This window comes from Castor canadensis, chromosome 1 (assembly GCF_047511655.1).
Source record: "Castor canadensis chromosome 1, mCasCan1.hap1v2, whole genome shotgun sequence".
Classification (NCBI taxonomy): Eukaryota; Metazoa; Chordata; class Mammalia; order Rodentia; family Castoridae; genus Castor; species Castor canadensis.
This window is the reverse complement of record NC_133386.1, coordinates 157,506,386-157,525,510: the sequence shown is the minus strand read 5'-3', so window position 1 is coordinate 157,525,510 and position 19,125 is coordinate 157,506,386. Positions and strand designations below refer to the sequence as shown.

The 19,125-nt window shown below is 41.5% G+C and overlaps 1 protein-coding gene across 4 annotated transcripts; it reads left to right on the top strand.

Moving 5' to 3' along the window:
• The first annotated feature begins 606 nt into the window (after positions 1 to 606).
• E2f8 (E2F transcription factor 8) lies at positions 607 to 18,570 on the top strand. 4 transcript variants are annotated; one of them, XM_074042820.1, is made up of 13 exons: positions 607 to 759; positions 2,514 to 2,638; positions 4,422 to 4,700; positions 5,072 to 5,228; positions 7,354 to 7,665; positions 8,135 to 8,296; positions 9,804 to 9,941; positions 11,824 to 12,027; positions 12,317 to 12,401; positions 12,662 to 13,178; positions 16,847 to 16,979; positions 17,087 to 17,478; positions 17,831 to 18,570. In XM_074042820.1, the coding sequence occupies exons 2-13, from the start codon at positions 2,624 to 2,626 to the stop codon at positions 18,011 to 18,013; spliced, it is 2,577 nt and encodes an 858-aa protein (XP_073898921.1). In that variant the 5' UTR covers positions 607 to 759; positions 2,514 to 2,623; the 3' UTR covers positions 18,014 to 18,570. The 4 variants fall into 4 exon arrangements, with proteins under 4 accessions (XP_073898921.1, XP_020026885.1, XP_073898922.1 ...); XM_020171296.2 differs by lacking the exon at positions 607 to 759 and adding an exon at positions 1,061 to 1,338; XM_020171295.2 differs by lacking the exon at positions 607 to 759 and adding an exon at positions 1,782 to 2,195.
• Positions 18,571 to 19,125: the final 555 nt, after the last annotated feature.

Genomic DNA, 19,125 nt, shown 5'->3' with positions numbered 1-19,125 from the left:
AGTCACAGCATCCCTGCCCTTACCGTATCCAGGAAAATTTAAGAACGTCTCATGCTGCGAGTCAGCAATGGATGATTCACTGATACGTAAATTAATTGATGAGACTTGGACAGCGTGGCCCTGGACCTTGCTGGAATTTAAAGATCCAAGATTACGGAGGTGGAAAAGCCCAAATCAAAAAGTCCTAATGGCCCTGATCTTGGAGCAGCTGGGCAACACATGCGATCCTAGCACGGGTCCCCAGAAAAGGGGAAACGAGAAACGTTTTAAGACAGAGCATAGCAGAGCAAACCAACGCGGATGCAAACAATCCAGGCATAAGCAAGGTAGCGCTGGCACCACCTCAGGGCCTCAGTTTTTCTTTCTGCAAAATGAGGGTTTTGTACTAGAAGGTAGCCTAACCGTGTTGTTACTATAGAACCCTACAATATACCAGGCTGATGCCGCCCGAAAACCGGAAAAAGAGGGGAAAACAACAGAAGACAACAGGCAAGATAAAGAAGAAGTGGGTGGGAAACTATGAGGAAAGACGCGGGACGCCGGAGACAGGCGTGGCAGGTTTTCAGCTTTACTCCCCCTCCTCCCACACCTGGGTTCTCAAGGATGGGTCAAGGCCCCGCGCCCAAAGAGTTTGGGCACCAATAACCACTCTTCAATCTTCACACCAGTTTCTGGAAGCCCTGGGGCAGCTGCTGGGCAGCGCAATAATGCCTACCAAGGACGGAAGAGGGGATGATCCCTCTGGGGTCCGGAAGGCAGGTGAGCGAATCCGGGACTGGGCAGTAGGTGAGATGGACTCAATTTGGGATCGCAGAGCGCCCGTGTCCCAGCTCTAGTCCTGGGCAGACCAAATTTCATTTCCCAATTTTGAACATGGATAAGGGGTGTCTGGAAGAAAAAAAAAAAAAAAGGAAAGGAAAGAAAGTTGCAGAACTTTTTCCCCCCAACCCTGTCATAGAGGCGGGACCGAAGGGCGGTGCCTGCATCCTGATTCGCTGGCGGCTGGCGTGGGGAGGCTCGGATTGGCGCGCGGGGTCCGGGCCGAGGAGAGCGGGCGTGGGGGAGGGGAGCGGCCCTCCCCGCCCGCGGGATCGGCTCGCGCCGGGAGCGGGTTAATTTCAAATCGGGGGCTTGACTGCTCCAGGACGGTCACGCTCTTTCTGTCCGCACGCCGGCCCGCCAGTTCTGGTCCCGGCGTTTCCCTCCGGCACCCACCTCGGCGCGGCGGAAAGACAGACTGAGTGCCCGACACACGGGCTCCAGGACCTGGGCGGATAAGGAGTGCCAAAGAGTCCAGGCTCGGCCCGGGTCGGCTCCAACTGTGAGATGGTCTGACAGGTCAGCGGAACGCAGAGGGACATCGCGCCGGGCCTGCCGGCACCAGGAGCTAGCTTGGGCGGGCGGCGGCGGCGGCGGCGGCCGTTTCCCGCCTCTCGCTCCGCCGGGGGCCGTGGAGGGAGGAGCTGAGCTCCCGCGCAGAGGGCGGGGGCGAACGAGGGGGAGGGGCGGGGATGTCGTGGTTCCGGGCGCGGGTTTGCCCGCGCTCAAGCCCCGCGCAACTAAGGGGCGGTGCCGGCCACGGTCCGGCTTTCCGCGCCAAATTTTTAAATCGAAGGCGGAAGGTCCGGCCCCGCCCCTAGTGTCGTCAACCAATCGGAAGCCCACGACATGTCCTCTGATTGGACGGCCACTGTTGCCCTGGAAACCATGAGGATGCTGTCCGGGAACTGAAGGGCGGGAGGCGGACTGAGGACTGGGGGCGGTGCATTTGGAGGGGAGGAGGGGAAGTGTTCTGGGCGCGGAGCTGGTGACCGCAGGGGGACTGTACCTGGATGCCGTAACTGAGCAAATGCAGCCTTCGGTGTGGAGTCGAATATCGTGGCGTGAACCGGCCACCTGGATAGCGAGTACATAGCGCTCTGCATCTTTAAGGAAGTCTTTTGATAAAGGAAAAAAAGCACAATCCAAAGGCGCTCTTTAAATGCCCAGCAGTACGCTTAGAGCTTTGGGGCTGAATTTGGAAGTTTCGTATCAAGCAACTTCCCAAAACTTTACTGCAGAGCGTGTGCACGTGTGTGTAAGGGGGGAGATTCAAGCACCTAGATGCAGACTCATATTCAGATACTTGGGGTCGTGTGTGCTCAGCCAGAACCCCGGGCTTGTGCGCTCAGGCCGGAGCCCTGATCTGTGGACAGGTGGGTGCTTGCTACGGTGTATTTGGTGGGGTCCCGAGAATGGCCCACCTTCCCTAAAGATGGGAGGGGGCTGTCACAGAACATTCTGTGGTTGCTTGAAGTCTCATGACAGTAAGGTTTTATGAAGGGATTTACTGGTGTTTGTTGGGGTTCTCTGCCCAATGGAGCTATTTGTCATCGGAAATAAATTATAAGTCTAGTTTGTCATTTTTTCGTTAGTCTTTGTTTCTTGGCCTGTTGTATCCATGAAGGAATTTTTAGTGGAAGATCTTGTTCTTATTTTTCTCTAACTTTTTCTATTAATTTTTTTTCTTCAAGGATATTGACTTTTGATTAGAATTGATTGGACTACTTAAACCATTGGGATTTGGGAGGAAGCCAGCTTTTTCGTTTTTAAAGAAACACTAAATGTATGAGAAATTGACAGAATGGAGAATGAAAAGGTATTTTTTAACTTCAATATTCACTGCTTCAGTTTTAAATGAAATTTCATCCTGACTTTACTTCTTAATTTTTCATTTTCTAATGTGTATTAATGCCCCTTTTTGGTTAGCCTTTTTTGAAAAAAAGATCCAGAAGGAATGGAAATTTAGTTTTTGAAGAAGAATAGGATAGCCCAGAGTTAGTAATATTTCTATTTTAATGATTTGGTAGATGTCTCAAAGAGATAAATAGAAAAGATATTTTTAATAATAAATTTGTTACTTGCATTACAATATTTCTGAGGATTCTTGAACTGTTGGAATTTAGAAAGTGCATGTGATGTGATCCAACATTTGATTTAATTTTAAGATCATTTTCTTCTAAATTATCAACTTGTTTAAATATTGGGGCTTGAAGTGCTGTTTATGACATAAACATTTTGTAAAACTTTTAGAAGAATTTTCAGTGGCAGAAGGGTGTCTCAATTGGTACCTAACTACTTGATAGGTTTTAAAAAACAAACTTACATGAAAATTTCCTAAAGGTTTTAGATGTTAGTTAAATATTGCTCCTAGCAGGGTGAGGCAAAGAGCTGCAGTTTTTAGACAAGCTTCATTCTGGAGTCACCCTCCGGTGGTGCTTCACACTAACTTCCATATAAGAGTATTATATAGAGAGTGGAAAGGTCCAGTTCCAGTCACGTGTGACATCCCTCAGCCCAGTGTCCTCTTGGGGCAAGATTCAGTGAAAATACACGTGGAAAAGTACTTGATAAATCCTTAGGTCATAGGCATGCCACGTTCCTAAAATTATTGAGGATTTAGTTGGGTCTCTGTTCTTTCACTTATTGCCATTCCAAGTATTTTTCTTTAAAATAGATATAGATAGGAAGAGTTTATAGGTTCCCTGGTGTCCAAAAGTGGAAGGAACATGGTCATCACTAGTTTTATTTATGAACAGCTGTTAATTTATCCTTTTTTTTGTCTCAGTGCTTCTGCCAGGCACTAGTTTTGTGACCTTGAGTAGTTAATTTTACTTGCCTTGGTCCCATTTTCAACATCTGTACAGTGAGAGGGTGGATGTTGAAAGAGCAGATTCTTCAGGTTAGAAGTCCTGCTCTTTGGCATTCCACAATAAGCCGGACCATATGCAAGCCCTCACCTTTGCTTGGTTCTCTTCCATGTCAGTGGTGTTTAACTGAGCACATACTGCACACAACCATTATATTAGGTGGATAATGGCTGTCTAGATGCCTTATTGCAGTGTCATTAGTAAAGGCTGCTCCCAGGACTTGGGATCATTTAAAACTATTGGTCCTATTAGGGGAAGATGAGTGAAGAATAAATCTAAACTTATTTTAAAATGGAGTTTAAAATTCTAAGTCCTAATTAAAGTTCCTTTTTGATTTTTGCAACATAAGATGGAAAACATTTAGAGCCATGCTTTTTCCAAAGTTGAAAGTGAGACATGTAATTATTTGAATGGATAGTAATAGCCAGTAGTAGGTGTGGTAATGCACTGCTGTAATGCCAGCACTGGAGAGACTGAGGAAGGAGGATTGTGAGTTCCAGGCCAGCCTGAGCTATATAGTGAGATCCTGTCTGAAACAAGCAAACAAACAAACAAAAAAGAATAGCCATTAAATGTCAAACGATTATTAAAATTATCTTTAAAATCAACTTTGCAATCTCATTAGGCATTTTTTCCCTAGCAATATTCCTTCGTTGTACAATTTTAGAGACAAAAGTTATCTGTTAAGTCCAATTTTGCAATAGATTTAATTATTTACTTCTTTTGAATCAGGAAAACCTCTTTTTTGAGCCACATAAAAGGGGACTGATGAAAACACCCCTAAAAGAGTCCACAAAGGCGAATATAGCGCTGGCGGAGATCCAGCCTGACTTCGGCCCTTTAACCACGCCCACCAAGCCCAAGGAAGTATCCCAGGGAGAGCCATGGACACCAACAGCCAATCTGAAAATGCTTATCAGTGCTGTGAGCCCTGAGATCCGTAGCAGAGATCAGAAAAGGGGGTTGTTTGACAATAGAAGTGGATTACCTGAGGCCAAAGACTTTTTACATGTAGGTTTTCAGAAGGCTGGGTGGAGATTGGGGAATTTGGGGGTGTGGGGGGGGTCTTGAGGTCTGCAGAAGTACCAGCAATATAAAGCACGGCCACGCTCAGGCTGTTATTAACCTCCCTCAGAGCACTAGAAGGGTTGGGGCCCCATCAAATACAGCCCTGGGAATTCTGATCCTTTGAGTGGTTTTCATTCTAGCATCCCTTTCAGATTTGCCCAGCACTGACTCTTCCAACCTTTTCTATCTCATACTTTGCAGCTGTCTAAGCTAAGCATGTGTGTGTAAGAGGTGTTAGTCATTAAGCAGACGCCCCTAATAAATCTGTCAAACTTGATTTCAGAATGAGACATTATTTACCTTTTCCTTTATAGGAACACTTATCTGGAGACGAATATGAGAAATCCCAACCAAGTCGAAAAGAGAAAAGTTTAGGATTGTTGTGTCATAAGTTCTTAGCCAGATATCCTAACTATCCCAACCCTGCTGTGAATAATGACATCTGTCTTGATGAAGTTGCAGAAGAACTTAGTAAGTATGCAAAGAGTTTGCTGAAAAGGTTAATAATTAAACCTGCTTTATGGACTTAACCCTTTGAGACCCATGCTCACAGAGCCAGGGTTTGTACAGAAATGATAAGTCTCTCAAGTCCTCTTAAGAATAATGTTGAATGGTTTCTAATTTCAATGAATCTTAGAAGCAACACAAAAAAAATCACAGTGGAGGTTGCTTCTGGCTGCTGGTTGTCTCTGAAGGTCTACAGGAAGGCAACATTGTTTTATAACTTGTCTCACAAACAGCTACAACTCTGAATGTTCATCTTGGCCCTCTTGTGGAGCCAGTGTCTTCATGAGACCAGGACTTGTGTGTTTCCCAACACTGCCACCATTAGACTGAGGACTGATGGGTTTGCAGAGTGTTTGACAAAAGTTACTCAGTTTTTATCACCTTCTTTCATGGACTTGAATCTAATTATAGCTAAAAAGGGGTCTGTGACAAATTTGGGGTATTTTTGGAATCATGTAAATAACCTAAAAGTTGAAGAGGTATGCTAATAGGATAATGTATTTTAGTATATAGCTATCACCCAGTGAAGAAAAGTTTTGCCCATCTAATACATGTCTATAGATATCAACTTTGTATCACACTTTATGAGTGTTATTTAGAGTCATCTACCTAGTTAGGATGTACTTTTTAATTCAGCAGGTAGCTACTGATCATCTGCTATGTGCCAGGCAATGTTGTAGAAGTTTGTGATACATCAGAAAACAGAAAGGGCAAAATCCCTTTTCTGTGGAACCTACATTCTGGTGGGGTCATAGATATTGAACAAAGAACACAAGTAATGACATGAGTATTAGAAGGTAATATGTGCCCTGGGGTGGGGGGGGAAGAATTAAGAACAGGGCAAAAGGATCAGGAGTGTTGGAGGTATACGTCACAGCTTTAAATTAAGTGGACAGGTCAGGCCTTGCTGAGAAGATGACATATGAACCAGAACTTGAAAGAAGTGAGGCAGGGAGCACTGAGGATATCAGGGAGAAGGGATTCCCTGCAGAAGCAGCACCTCTGTGCAAGCTCTACAGAGGCTTTCAGGCTAGGGCTTATCTTGCAGGTCTTAGGAACAGCAAGAAGCCACAAGGAGGCAGTCTTCTTGAAATAGTGTTTTTATTTATTTATTCATTTATGTATTTATTTTTGGTGGGACTGGGGTTTTAACTCAGTTTTTCACACTTGCAAAGCAGGTATTCTACCACTTGAGCCACACCTCCAGTCAGTTTTGCTCTGGTTATTTTGGAGATGATGCGTCATGAACTATGCCCAGACTGACCTCGAACTGTGATCCTCCTGATCTCAGCCTCCCAAGTAGATAGGGTTATAGGCATGAGCCACCATCACCCAGCTGAAGTAGTGTTTTATTAAGCACATTTCCAGAAAGGCTGTATTCCATCAAATATTTGAATTGAAATCAGCATTGAAAGTAAATTTCTGGAATGTAGAGAATTCTAATATGCAGAATCCTAATTAAACTCATTTTAACTAGATTGATGGGAGTCACAGAATTATTACTAACATCACTTTGTTAGGTAGCTAGAACATAGGCAAAATTTTGGTGTGATTTTTAAAGCTCCATTACATATATATATATATATATATATATATAACTTTTCTGCAATCTCAGCACTTTATACCGTGATTATTGTAGGCAAGGTTTGTGTGTGTGTGTGTGTGTGTGTGTGTGTGTGTGTGTGTGTGTGTTTGGGAGAGTGATGTAAGAAATGGGTTAGAAGGCATGAGATTTAGAATATTTAGGACTTAGTTTTGCCACTTGTCAGCTGTTCCCTGGGGTGAGCTACTTAGCTGGTCTGAGTTTCTATGTTCTCATCACGAGTTAAGATAAAAATGCCCTGAAACTCATGTCACATATTAAGCCCTCATGAAATGTTGCCTTTCTAATTATATTAACTTGTTTCTACCCATCGAGAGCTGGAATGTATTCTCACCTTCACACTGTTGAGTATGTGTGCTTACATTAAATAAAATTATGTTACTCAGAACCTACTGGCTAATTTAAATCCATAGAAGAAAAACTTAAAATTCTAAACACATTACAGAAGTCTGACCCTATTAATGTACAATCACACCTTCTCTGTAGATGTTGAACGTCGACGAATTTATGATATTGTGAACGTCCTAGAGAGCTTACACATGGTGAGCCGCCTTGCCAAGAACAGGTACACTTGGCACGGGCGGCACAATCTCAACAAAACTCTTGGAACTCTGAAGAGTGTTGGGGAGGAGAATAAGTATGCTGAGCAGATTATGATGATCAAAAAGAAAGAGTATGAGCAAGAGTTTGACTTTATTAAGAGTTACAGTATAGAGGATCATATCATCAAATCAAACACTGGCCAAAATGGACACCAAGAGTGTTTTGTTGAGCTCCCTGGAGTGGAATTTCGGGCAGGTAAGAGATGTTATTGAAAAGCTCAGGCTAGCTGGGCATGGGGGTACATCCCTATAATAATCCCAGTTACTTTGGAGGCAGAGAAGGGAGAATGGTGATTGGAGGCCAGCCTGGGCAAAGTTAGTATGGGACCCTATCTGAGAAAGAAACTTTAAAAAAAACAAAAGGACTGGGGGTGTGGCTCAAGTGGTAGAATGCTATTGAGCACAAGACCCTGAGTTCAATTAAAAAAAAAAAGTGCGAGGAAGGGAAGAAGAAAGGGAGGAAAAAACAGGCTGTATGGCATTTCTCATAGGTCTCGGGAAAAGACCCCATGATGCTCACTGTGCTAAAGCTACTTGGCTTACAGTGTTAAAATGCTGCAGTTGTCAGCTGAATGATCAAGTGGTGGTATTTTTAGCCTTGTTACTTTAGAAGTCACTTGTCCCTTCATGAATTTTAATTCTCTAATCCTCATCCTTCTCCAAAGCTTCTGTAAACAGCCGTAAAGACAAGTCCTTAAGAGTGATGAGCCAGAAATTTGTGATGCTGTTTTTGGTGTCAACGCCTCAGATAGTAAGCCTAGAAATAGCTGCCAAGATTTTAATTGGGGAGGACCATGTGGAAGATCTGGATAAAAGCAAGTTTAAAAGTAAGTGTCATGGACTCCTGTGGAATTCATAAATGATAAAGTCTCAGTTATCAACTGATTTCCAGATGTACTGGGCACTAGCAGCTCTTCTCTCATTGAGCCTGTATCTTCACTTCTCAGTGGTACTGCTCTAGTTAACTTATAGGATTCAAAGGTTTCTATAGCTGTTCCTATTTGTCTGACACTTTGGCTTCATAGTAATACTGTCCCCATTTTACACTGGTAGAATCTGTACTGTCTGAGCTCTACAAGAGCAGTAAATTGTAAAGTAGAACTGGACCCTAGATCTCTGCTCCGACTTGTCATTTGAAAGAAGGATTTTAGCTAGATTACCCACCATAAGTTTGGAAGGGACCATTGGTTGGGTTCTTAATATAGAGCTCTGCCTCCATCACTATGCCAGACTTTGCAAGAACCTCTACAAGGAGAAGGAATAGAGAAAAGATGTGGAAATAAGTGCTTACTGATGGGGTGGGGATGGGCTGCACAACTGTCTCTGCTGCAGGGCTAGACTGGATATAGGTCACTTGTGGGATCTGGCTGTGTAGAGGAAGAGTCACTTTGAGTGACTATGGTGGTCATGGGAATTGCTAGGGAATTCTCACACAGAGACGCCTTCCCATACTGTAATGCTGTACTAGTCCCATGGGAGTGAATTCAGACATCTTTGGATTGAAAGTGTATTTATTAAAGATAGGATTAAGTAGAGAGTAAAGGCAAGAATGTTGACAATTGGCTTGGGAGACCTGCAATTTGAGAAAACATGTCCTGATACTACCAGTGGGTCGCCTTCTTTTTCTGAGTCACCAGACAGTTTTCAGCTCTCTGTTTCACTGGTTAGTCATAGTGTTGGAAGCTATTCCAGGAACTGCAGATGTTAATTTGCTGAATCCCCAGGGAATTCAGAACCTGCTGCAATGGCTATGAAGAGGGAGGCTCAATTTGTAATTTTATACTATCAAACAGAAGTAAACACAAGACTCTTTGTAACAAACCTTTTTAAGATATGTGAGATTTATAGAATTAATGAATCTATGTTTTGCCTATGAAATAGGGCAATGTAAAAGTTTACACATTTTGTTGGGGTACTGATTTTTCCATGCTTAGTATATGAAATAAATCTTGTTATAAACTGTTGTGAGTAGAAAAGCAATACTTTTATCACTGATGCTTTATTTCCATTTGTTCATAAAATTCTTCTGACTCATTAGAAGATACCTAGGAATGGTGACTTATAAATAGGGTGATCTAAACAAGTCATTTTTCTTTTTTCATCATGTGCTGTTGTCATTTCAAAATTCAGAACCTGTAGCAACTGTATTTTAAATATTTAAAAGTATTTTTTGGTTTTAATTAAAGTAGCATCACTAGAATAACTTAAAAGGAGGCAGATGTTTCTGTCTGACATTGACAGGATAGCTTTTAGAATATACATGAATTTCTTATGAAGCAAAATCCTTTGATGTTTCATTATTCTATTAAGTGGTATATATACTTTTTTTCCTAGCAAAAATTAGGAGGTTGTATGATATAGCTAATGTTCTGAGTAGCCTGAATCTTATCAAGAAAGTGCATGTTACGGAGGAAAGAGGTCGAAAACCAGCTTTTAAATGGACAGGCCCAGAAATCAGTCCAAATACCAGTGGTATGTATTTTTTTTCTTTCATTTCTTTGCTGTTTTTTTTTTAGTTAATGCACATTTGGAGAGATTCTCTCTTCTCCTTCTTACCTACACCCTCCACCTGGAAAGGACATATACAAATGATGGAAAAACCGATTAAATATGAGTGCCCATATAGAAAGTTGACTGCTGGTTGCATTAGCAACCTGAGCTCCATAACCACCTTCTCCAGCCCTGTGTCTAGGAAGCAGAATTTGAATGTGAGAGGATTTACAAAGCTGAAAGCACTAGAGAGCATGAGATCAATTGCTCTTGTTCTTACGCTGCTCAGTAACCACAACAGAACCTGTACACATTGAGAATATGAAATGAGTCCATTCTGGTTTCAAGGTAGATATTTTCAGTCTTCATCTGTGATGTTAACGTTTTGCATTCCACCAAAGACCCACATCACTGGGAAAGGGTAAGAACTTGAACCATGGAAGCAGAGGGAGAGTTAGATTCCAGTCTCGGCTCTGCCCCCTATTAGCTGTGTAATCTCAGGCATGTTACTTCTCCAAGACTCAGTTTCCTCAGCTGGGAAGAACAATGGTGCCTTGGTGGGATATTTGTGATTTGGAATATAATCTCAAGAAGAGGTCCTTTGGTATAGGAATTTGGAGTGAAAGTTCTAGGGCCCAACTGACAATGTCCCCATACTGCTAGCTGAGAGAACTTGAGCCAGCCATTGGCTAATATCTTTGTGTGTCCATGCTCTGATCTCTGACATAGGGATGCATTTCCTAGGAAGAACCTACTTAGTAGAGCAGGTATAAGGATCACCATGTTTTATCAGCTCTAACACTCCACTGATTATAAGACACAATACATCACTAAGAGAGAAAAATCAGTAGCAACTACACTCTAACACTTCATTGGTTAAAGATACAGTCTATACGCCATATCTGCACCTTCCACATCCAAGGATTCAGCCAATCAAAGATTAAAAATATTATCCCCTAAACAACGTAGTATCACAACTATTTATACACTGTGTGGATGATATTAGATATTATATATAATCCAGAGATGATTTGAAGTATACAGGAGGATGTATATAGGTTATATGCAAATACTATGTCATTTTAAGCAAGGGATTTGAACACTGAAGTTTTTTTTAATAACGTTCATTAGCATATATTAGTTGTACAGGGAAGTTTCATTGTGACATTTATATATGTGCTTACAATGTACCTTAATTAGATTCACCCTGTCATCTTTCTCCCTCATATCCCCCTCCCCCTTCTTAAAACAGTTTCAACAGCTGTCATTGTTCTATTTTTGTTCATGTATACAAAGTACATTGATTATATTCGCTCTCCTGCACCTCCTCCTTTTACCCTGCCCCTCCCACTGGCACCTATCCCTGGACAGGACCTGTCCTTAATTTTTAAGTGTATATTGATTGTTCCAGGGGTTTTGCCTTGGTATTTCAGACATGTATATATCATACTTTAATAAGGTTAACCCTCTCTATTATTTACTTTTTCTCTACTGCCTTGCTCCCCTATTATTCAACAGCCTTCGGTGTGTTTTGTTATGCTATCTTCATACACAGATGCAATGTATTTCAATATTATTCACTCTCAGATTTTGGCATCCAAAGCAGATTCTGGAACTAATCTCCCTTAGATGCCAAGGGATGATTATACAGTGTGGTTTCAGAGATACAACATGAAATATTGTTTCTCACAATTCATTGAATAAAATAAACAAAGCTACACATGTAAAGTAGGACAGTAGCACATAGTCAATGCTCTGTAATTGCTACCACTTTTACCTTAAAATCATTTTAGAACGACATTTTGATTTTATATCTTGAAGACAGACCACTTGTACTTCAATATACTGACTTTTTCTGTTTCAGGCTCCAGCCCCATCATTCCTTTTGCCACCTCTGATTTGGAGGTAAGGCAGTCTACAAAAGAGAACTGTGCCAAAAATCTCTTTTCCACACGTGGGAAACCAAACTTTACTCGACACCCATCTCTTATTAAACTGGTAAAGAGTATAGAGAGTGATCGGCGAAAGATAAATTCTGCCCCCAGTAGCCCTGTCAAGACCAACAAAGGTATGTTGGGGTCCACTAGGAAAAATTCCTTTTTGTTTGATTTTTTTTTAGCCTGTCTGATTCCAGCAATTCTTGTTAAAGAGAATTGCTTCAATATTCATATACCAAGCCGTGTAAGCCTAACTTATTTATATGAATTATAAGATAAAAGGTAATTTATGTGGTTTATTGAATTACTGTGCAGCTTTGGAGGTAGGTGCGTATTTTCTGTTCCTTTAACGTTAGTAAGGTTTTATCTGTGTGAATATTTATTCTTTAGCTCTGACCCTCCCCCCTTCTGTTTTATCAGCTGAGAGTTCTCAGAATTCTCCACCTTTCCCAAGTAAAATGGATCAACTTGCAGCTATTTGCAAAATGCAGTTAGAGCAATCAAGGTAAGTTGGCAATGCTCTTTACTAACAGGGTGAATTGTATTTGCATTGTATTATTAAAATTGCTTACTTTATGTGAGAATAGTTACTTGCTTTGGAAACTAGAGAGAGAATTTTTTCTGTGTCTCCTACTCAGTCATTACAGAAACTATTGCTAGTTTCATAGTTTCAAAAAAGCGTGGCTTTAACCTGGGGTGTAATATGGTAGAACACTTAGGAGAAAATTATTTCCATTGTGTCATGTTTTAAATCTTATCTTTTAGTGAACCCAGAAAGAAAGTGAAAGTTCAGCTAGCAAGATCTGGGCACTGCAAACCAGTGGCCCCTCTGGACACCCCAGCAACTGCTGAGCTGGAGCTGACAGCACCGTCCCTCATCCAGCCCCTGGGGGTGGTCCCCCTGATCCCTAGCCCACTGTCATCTGCAGTGCCGGTGATCCTACCTCAGGCCCCTGCGGGCCCATCCTATGCCATCTACTTGCAGCCTGCCCAAGCCCAAACCGTGACGCCATCCCAGGGCCTGAGCCCAACAGTCTGCCCCACCCACTCCTCTAAAGCTACTGGATCAAACAACTCCACAGATGCCACCACTGAAAAGGTCACCAATGATGCCACAAAGTCCAGTGCCTCCAGACCTGGAAGCTTGCTGCCAGTGTCAGAGAGACAAAATGCAAAGAAGGCTGCTGGAGAAAGAGGCTCAAAGAGAGCAAGTGTGCTGGAGGACAATGGTTCCAAAAAGAAATTTAAAGAGGATCTAAACGGACTTGAAAATGTCTCCACAGTAAGTACAATCTTGAATTGTTCTTTAAAATTTTAGGAATCCCCTGGGTAATTAAAAGAGAATTTGGTGACTTGTGAAATTTACAGACCAAAGAGCAGTCTCTTAGAAGACAGGGACCTGTTCCTTAGCATCCCATGATCCAAGTCAAGGCCCAGACAGCTAATCCCCTGACTTTGATGATGTCAGAGACATTTTTAACCTTTGGAGGAAGGGATTACTTGATGTCTTTTTAAAGCACCACAGGTGGCTGTCCTTAAGTCCATTTCTCCATCACATACTGGAATGCAAACACCTGTCATGAAGGTCATAAATAATTTACAAGCAGGCCTAACCCGGATGGATGGGTGTATAGGATTCCTGTGACTCCTGTGTTCTGAGTCATTCCTCCATGTCTGTTTGATGTCATGTGTCTGGCATCTGTTGTCGAAAAGATAATTTGTTCCCTGTTTTTAATTTCTAGCTTAAATGTAAACCACAATTTCTATTTCATGTAAATTGAAAAGCCAAACTGAACTAGGCAACTTGTAGGTATATTGGATGCATTGGTTTCTAAAACTATTGACATTTTAGGTAATTTTTTTCCCAGGTGGAAATTAGCTCAGGAAAGAATTAATATTTGTTGGATGTCTACCCATAGTTCAGATTGTCATAGATAGTGGATTCCTTTACATACCTTGTCTTACTCTCCTCACTTAGGACAATTATATATGAAAGACAGTGTAATCAAGTAAATGCAACTAAACATGGAAGTAGATGTTAATCTCTCATTTTGTCCCTGCTATTTTATTTTATTAAGCTATTTTATTTCTCTACATCTTACTTTTCATTTATAAATAATTTATTCCACCAATTTTCTTGCTTGCCTACCGAGCTTTGGATCGAATCTAACCCAGCATCTGCTTTGATGGTGGTTGCATCTGAGTCCTTGCCCATGGCCACCTTACAGTTTCTGTGGGATTAAGTGAGTTTATTACATGATGATATACATAAAGGGTATGTATGTGATCCTTTTAAGACACCGTGTCAGCTGAAGGGCATTATCCGTAACTGATTATTAAGGAAGCTATTTAGAGTTTGTCAGATCTTCCCTGAGGATGGCCTTGTAGAAACCGTTCAAAACATCCATTATCTCATGTAGTATCATTTTGCATTTAATGTACATGCTAGGGGGAAAATCACAAGGCTCTGGCTTGATTCAGTTTTCTGGGAGGTCCATAATCTCTTGGGGCCAATGGATGTGATTGAATAATGGTCTCCTGTTGCTCCCTGAGGTATTCAGGATTAGGGTTTTCAGTGGGTAGATTTTCTATGCCCCCCTGGTTTTTTTTGTTTTTTGTTTTTTTTTTTTTTCATCTCTGTGAGTTCATTTTGACCATTTCTCTTTAGCAGGGATTTAGCAGAACAAAGAAATGAGAGATTCATGTGCTAATTCACTCAACAAACATTTACTGAGAGTCCAAACCACTAGGGGTGGAGAGAAGACACTATGCAAATAAACACAGACATATCAGATAGCGAATGATAAAAACAGAAAACAAAACAGGATTTGGTGACAGGAAGTGGGGTGAGAGGGTGACTGTAGGCTACAAGACATGACATTCAAGGGGTCACATGTCAAAATCATTCAGTCTGCTAAGGCTAATTCTAATATTTTAAAAAATGGAGTTGGCTTTATAGGTTAAAAGACTCTGTAGTAAGTGTAGCTTCTTGAACGTAATTATTATGAGAGTACTATAGGTTTGAAGACGAGTTAAATCTGAATCCTGAGACAGTATCACTAAAGATAACAGGACAACATTGTGTGAGCCTAACTCTGTTAAGAATTCCCTGCTCATGCAACTCTCAAGGTACCGACAAATAATGATTTTGAGCAGTACAAAAAAACAAAATTTAAATCTTGTGGTATACTTTTGGTTTTGTGGGTTCTGAATTCACTGGTTCTCAAGGGAAAGACTTATTAGGCGTGAGATCAAAGTATGGACTGTTGTTTTGACAATGGAGAGAAGGTCTGAGGAAGATTAAAAAAAAAAAAAAGAGGCCCCTGCTTTTTAAGAGCTGTTTTTAGCTTTTGCCAGTCCCGAGCGTGGTGAGGCTAAAGCAGACTTTTCAGGCAGCTCAGCCACCCACGTGGACTCTCTGCTTGGGGAAGTATAGTGATCTAACAGGCAGAGTGGGAAGGATGTGTAACCTGACCCACAGGCCTTTTCTACTGGGAATGTTATTATTGCATTGCCTGAAGCTTTTTACTCTATGGCATTTGGGTGTCTAAAATGAATTAATCAGTTCTTTTTTTTTTTGTCTGTCATTTTTTAATTCTGATGTACTTGAGTTTCCAAGTTATAAGACTATTTGGTATCATCAGCATAAACAATAATATAAAAAGTACTAGAAAAAAGTCTATACTTTACAATTCCTTTGTTCTAAATCATCTCGGCTTTCTGTAAAGGGCCAGATAGTAAACATGTTTGGCTCCTGTTGTACCAACTCAGGTATGCTAATATAACAGGAGAGCAGCTGCAGATTGTACATAAATGACAGTTGTGGATGGCTGTGTTCCAAGGAAACCTTCTTTACAAAAGCTAGCAAAGGTTTGGCTATGGTCCTGGGCCACAGTTTGGCCACACCTTTCTCTAAATCAACACTGCTTAAAATGTTTTTTTGGTATATTAGTTCTCCTTAACAGCCTATCAGAAACTTAGTTGCCAAATAGTCTGGAAATGCTACATGCAGTATACCTCACATGGAGATTTATAATTCTTGCCCATTAAAGTGTTTAGTATAATATAGCATATTAGTAAATTCTCTAATAAAGACACTATTTGCCTTTGTTCAAGTATTTCCCAAACATATTTGACCACGAATAAAGCAATGCCTGTTCATATCCCCAGGAACTGGGAAGTGCTGTCCTACCCCATTCAAGAACAATCAGTAGATAGTCCAGAAGTGCCATATTATACCAAGAAGTCTGCAGGCAGGAGTTAGGATATCAACGTGAGGGTGGTATGCTGGGTGAGCCCTACATCTAAGCAGGCTCAGGTACATTTAAGAAATGAATGTTCAAGCCAGGTACTGGTGACTCATGCCTGTAATCCTAGCAATTTGGGAGACTCAGATAGGGAGGACCATGGTATGAGGCCAACCTGGACAAAAACTGCACAGAGACCCCACCTCAGTCAATAGTTAGGTGCAGTGTGTGCACCTGTCATTCCAAGCTATGTGAGAGGCTGAGATCATGACCCTCCCAGGCCAAAAAAAAAATTTGCAAGTCTGTGTCTAAATGGAACAAATGGTATGGTGGTGCGTGCCTGTCATCCATCAACAGTGGGACGCATAGAAGAGGATCACCATCTAGGTCTACCAGAGCAAAAACTAGACCCTATCCAAAAGAGCCACAACAAAAAGGACTGGAGGCACTCATGGCTCACGCAGTAGAGCGCCTGACTAGCAAGTGTGCAACTCTGAGTTCAAACCCCAATACTGCCAAAAAGAAAAGAAATGATGTTCTGTATGAGAGGATATTATCCTCTGAGATTTGCACAGCTGGTATCCAAACCATTGGAGGCTTTGATTTGATGAGAAAAACAAGCAAGGTATTGGAAGAGTCACATGGCCATTTTTCTTCCTGGAGTATTTGTGTGTAAAATAAACCCTTTCTTCTTATTTTCTAGACCTTGTTCCCATCAGGATACCTAATCCCTCTCACCCAGTGCTCATCCCTAGGGACAGAACCCATTTTGTCTAGTAAAGAAAACTCAGGTACACTTTCTCCAAACCACAGGATCTACGGCTCCCCAATTGCAGGTGAGTATGCAAAGCACTTTCTAACATGAGCCAGCCAGTTCACTTATACTGTATAAACTTTGAACAAATGTATAGGCTTTTAAGATCTCGTCCCTCTTTTTTTCCAGGTGTTATTCCAGTGACATCATCTGAACTCGCTGCTGTTAATTTTCATGTGACACCTTTGAAGCTAATGGTCTCACCAACTCCTGTTGCAGGCCTACCCGTTGGGAACAGTCCGGCTCTTGCTTCGAGCCACCCGGTTCCTGTCCAGAACCCAAGCTCAGCCATTGTAAACTTCACGCTGCAGCACTTGGGACTCATCTCCCCTAGTATGCAGGTGTCTGCCAGCCCTGGGCCTGGAACCGGAACTGTTCCTGTATCCCCAAGAATAGAAGCAGTTAGTGTTGTACCAGAAAATGCAGGCTCTCAGCAAGGAAGGGCCACCAACCATGACTCACCAGTCCTGAGCCAGAGCCAACCAAATGGACAATCAATTTCTGTGACAGGGACACAACAGGTGAGAGGATTTCTATTTAACTTAATTATTTCTTGAAAATATATCTGTATGATAGGAGACTCTCTTTGCCTTCCTTCTTTGAAGAAGATAATGGCAGAGTGAGTGATTGAAGGCCTAATCTACCTTCTAGATGCAGGAAGAGCACCCAACAGGTTCTTATTGGGTTCTCATGAGGTTTTCATCTCTCCTTAGCAATAATTGAGAACATAAGACTCACCAAGGCTTCCCTAACAGATTTTGGGATGTGCTAGTTTCCCAACATGCAACATCTGTCTAGCCCAGTCTTCCAAGTTGGCTAGGGTGTGTTTCTGTGTGAATTTGACTCCTTTTTCCCATTCTTCTTTCCTATTAGCCCATTCCTGTTACACCCAAAGGGCCACAATTAGTGGCTGAAAGTTTCTTCCGTACCCCAGGTGGACCAACCAAGCTGACTGGCTCATCCTGCATGGATTTTGATGGTGCTAATAAAATCTCCTTTGGAACCCTCTTTGTCCCACAGCGAAAACTGGAAGTCTCAACAGAGGATGTCCATTAATCAACTAATTTTCTAAAGAGCTATTTAATAGAGAAGATGTGCACAGACTAGTTTCGAGAATACCATCTCTGAAAATACTGTAAATACGTCGGGGTGTTTACTCAATGTCAAAGCAAATACTTGTTTTCGTACTTACATACACACAAACACAGACACATTGTATAAGGCTAACTTTAGCCCTCAATCCTACAAAATAAAAGTAAAATGTTGAACTAAGGTATATTAACTTCTAGGGGAGGAAAGATTCATTATTTCAGCTGTGCTTATATTATTATGCAAAGTAACTATTAAAATTTGCTTCCCTTTGAGTGAATATGTTTGACATGCCTAGCACAGCACTCAAACTTTTTTGCACAAAGAAAATGCTGTGTGATGTATAATGTTGTATTTTTACATAGGAGGTCTATAGCTATATTTTTTGTAATTTCTTTAATCCATTGTTGTGGTATGTCTTTTTGTAGAGTTTGCAACAATCTTCAATCAAGTCTATGGAAAAATTATTTATAAAATGTATTTTTAATCATAAATTGTTCAAATTAAAATTTTTCTAAAATGTAGTTAATATTTTCATTTGGCCACTTAGGGCATTGTTGGGAGAAAATTAAAATTTATCCAATCTTAGAAGCAGATTCTTGGGAAGGAGAACATAACCTGGGACTTAGATATACAAAGTTTGTAGAAGTTTCTACATTCTTTCCCTCTTGTGCCCTTTGGTATTGCTTGGAATCGTGAACATGGCTTTAATCAAAGATATCGCACTAAGTACCATGTGCTTTCCACCCCTCCCTGGGTAGCCCCTGTCCTGCTCTGGCATGACTAGCACTTATCCAGGCCTCATTCTCTCCACAGAGGAAAGCCCACCACCGAGGTCTAGCCCTAGGGAAAGGAAAATAGGCATAAGGGTTCCAATTTCGTCCACTCTCAGGGAACCACCACACTAAGCCCTAGTGAGCTCTAAGAGAAGGAATGAACTACAGTGTGTTAAATGTGCATCTTCTCAACCCCCTTTTTATGGACAAATTACATCTTGAGAATTTTCAAGTGCCTTCCATAGTCAAGGACTAAAAGGATCATCAAAATATCTATTTCCTACATGTTTACTCTGTGCCAGA

What these genes read in the sequence shown, in the direction of transcription:
- E2f8 (XM_074042820.1), top strand. An exon ending in CCCTGTCAAGACCAACAAAG is followed by an intron (nt 12,028 to 12,316) that starts GTATGTTGGGGT and finishes CTGTTTTATCAG; the next exon opens with CTGAGAGTTCTCAGAATTCT. An exon ending in ATGCAGTTAGAGCAATCAAG is followed by an intron (nt 12,402 to 12,661) that starts GTAAGTTGGCAA and finishes CTTATCTTTTAG; the next exon opens with TGAACCCAGAAAGAAAGTGA.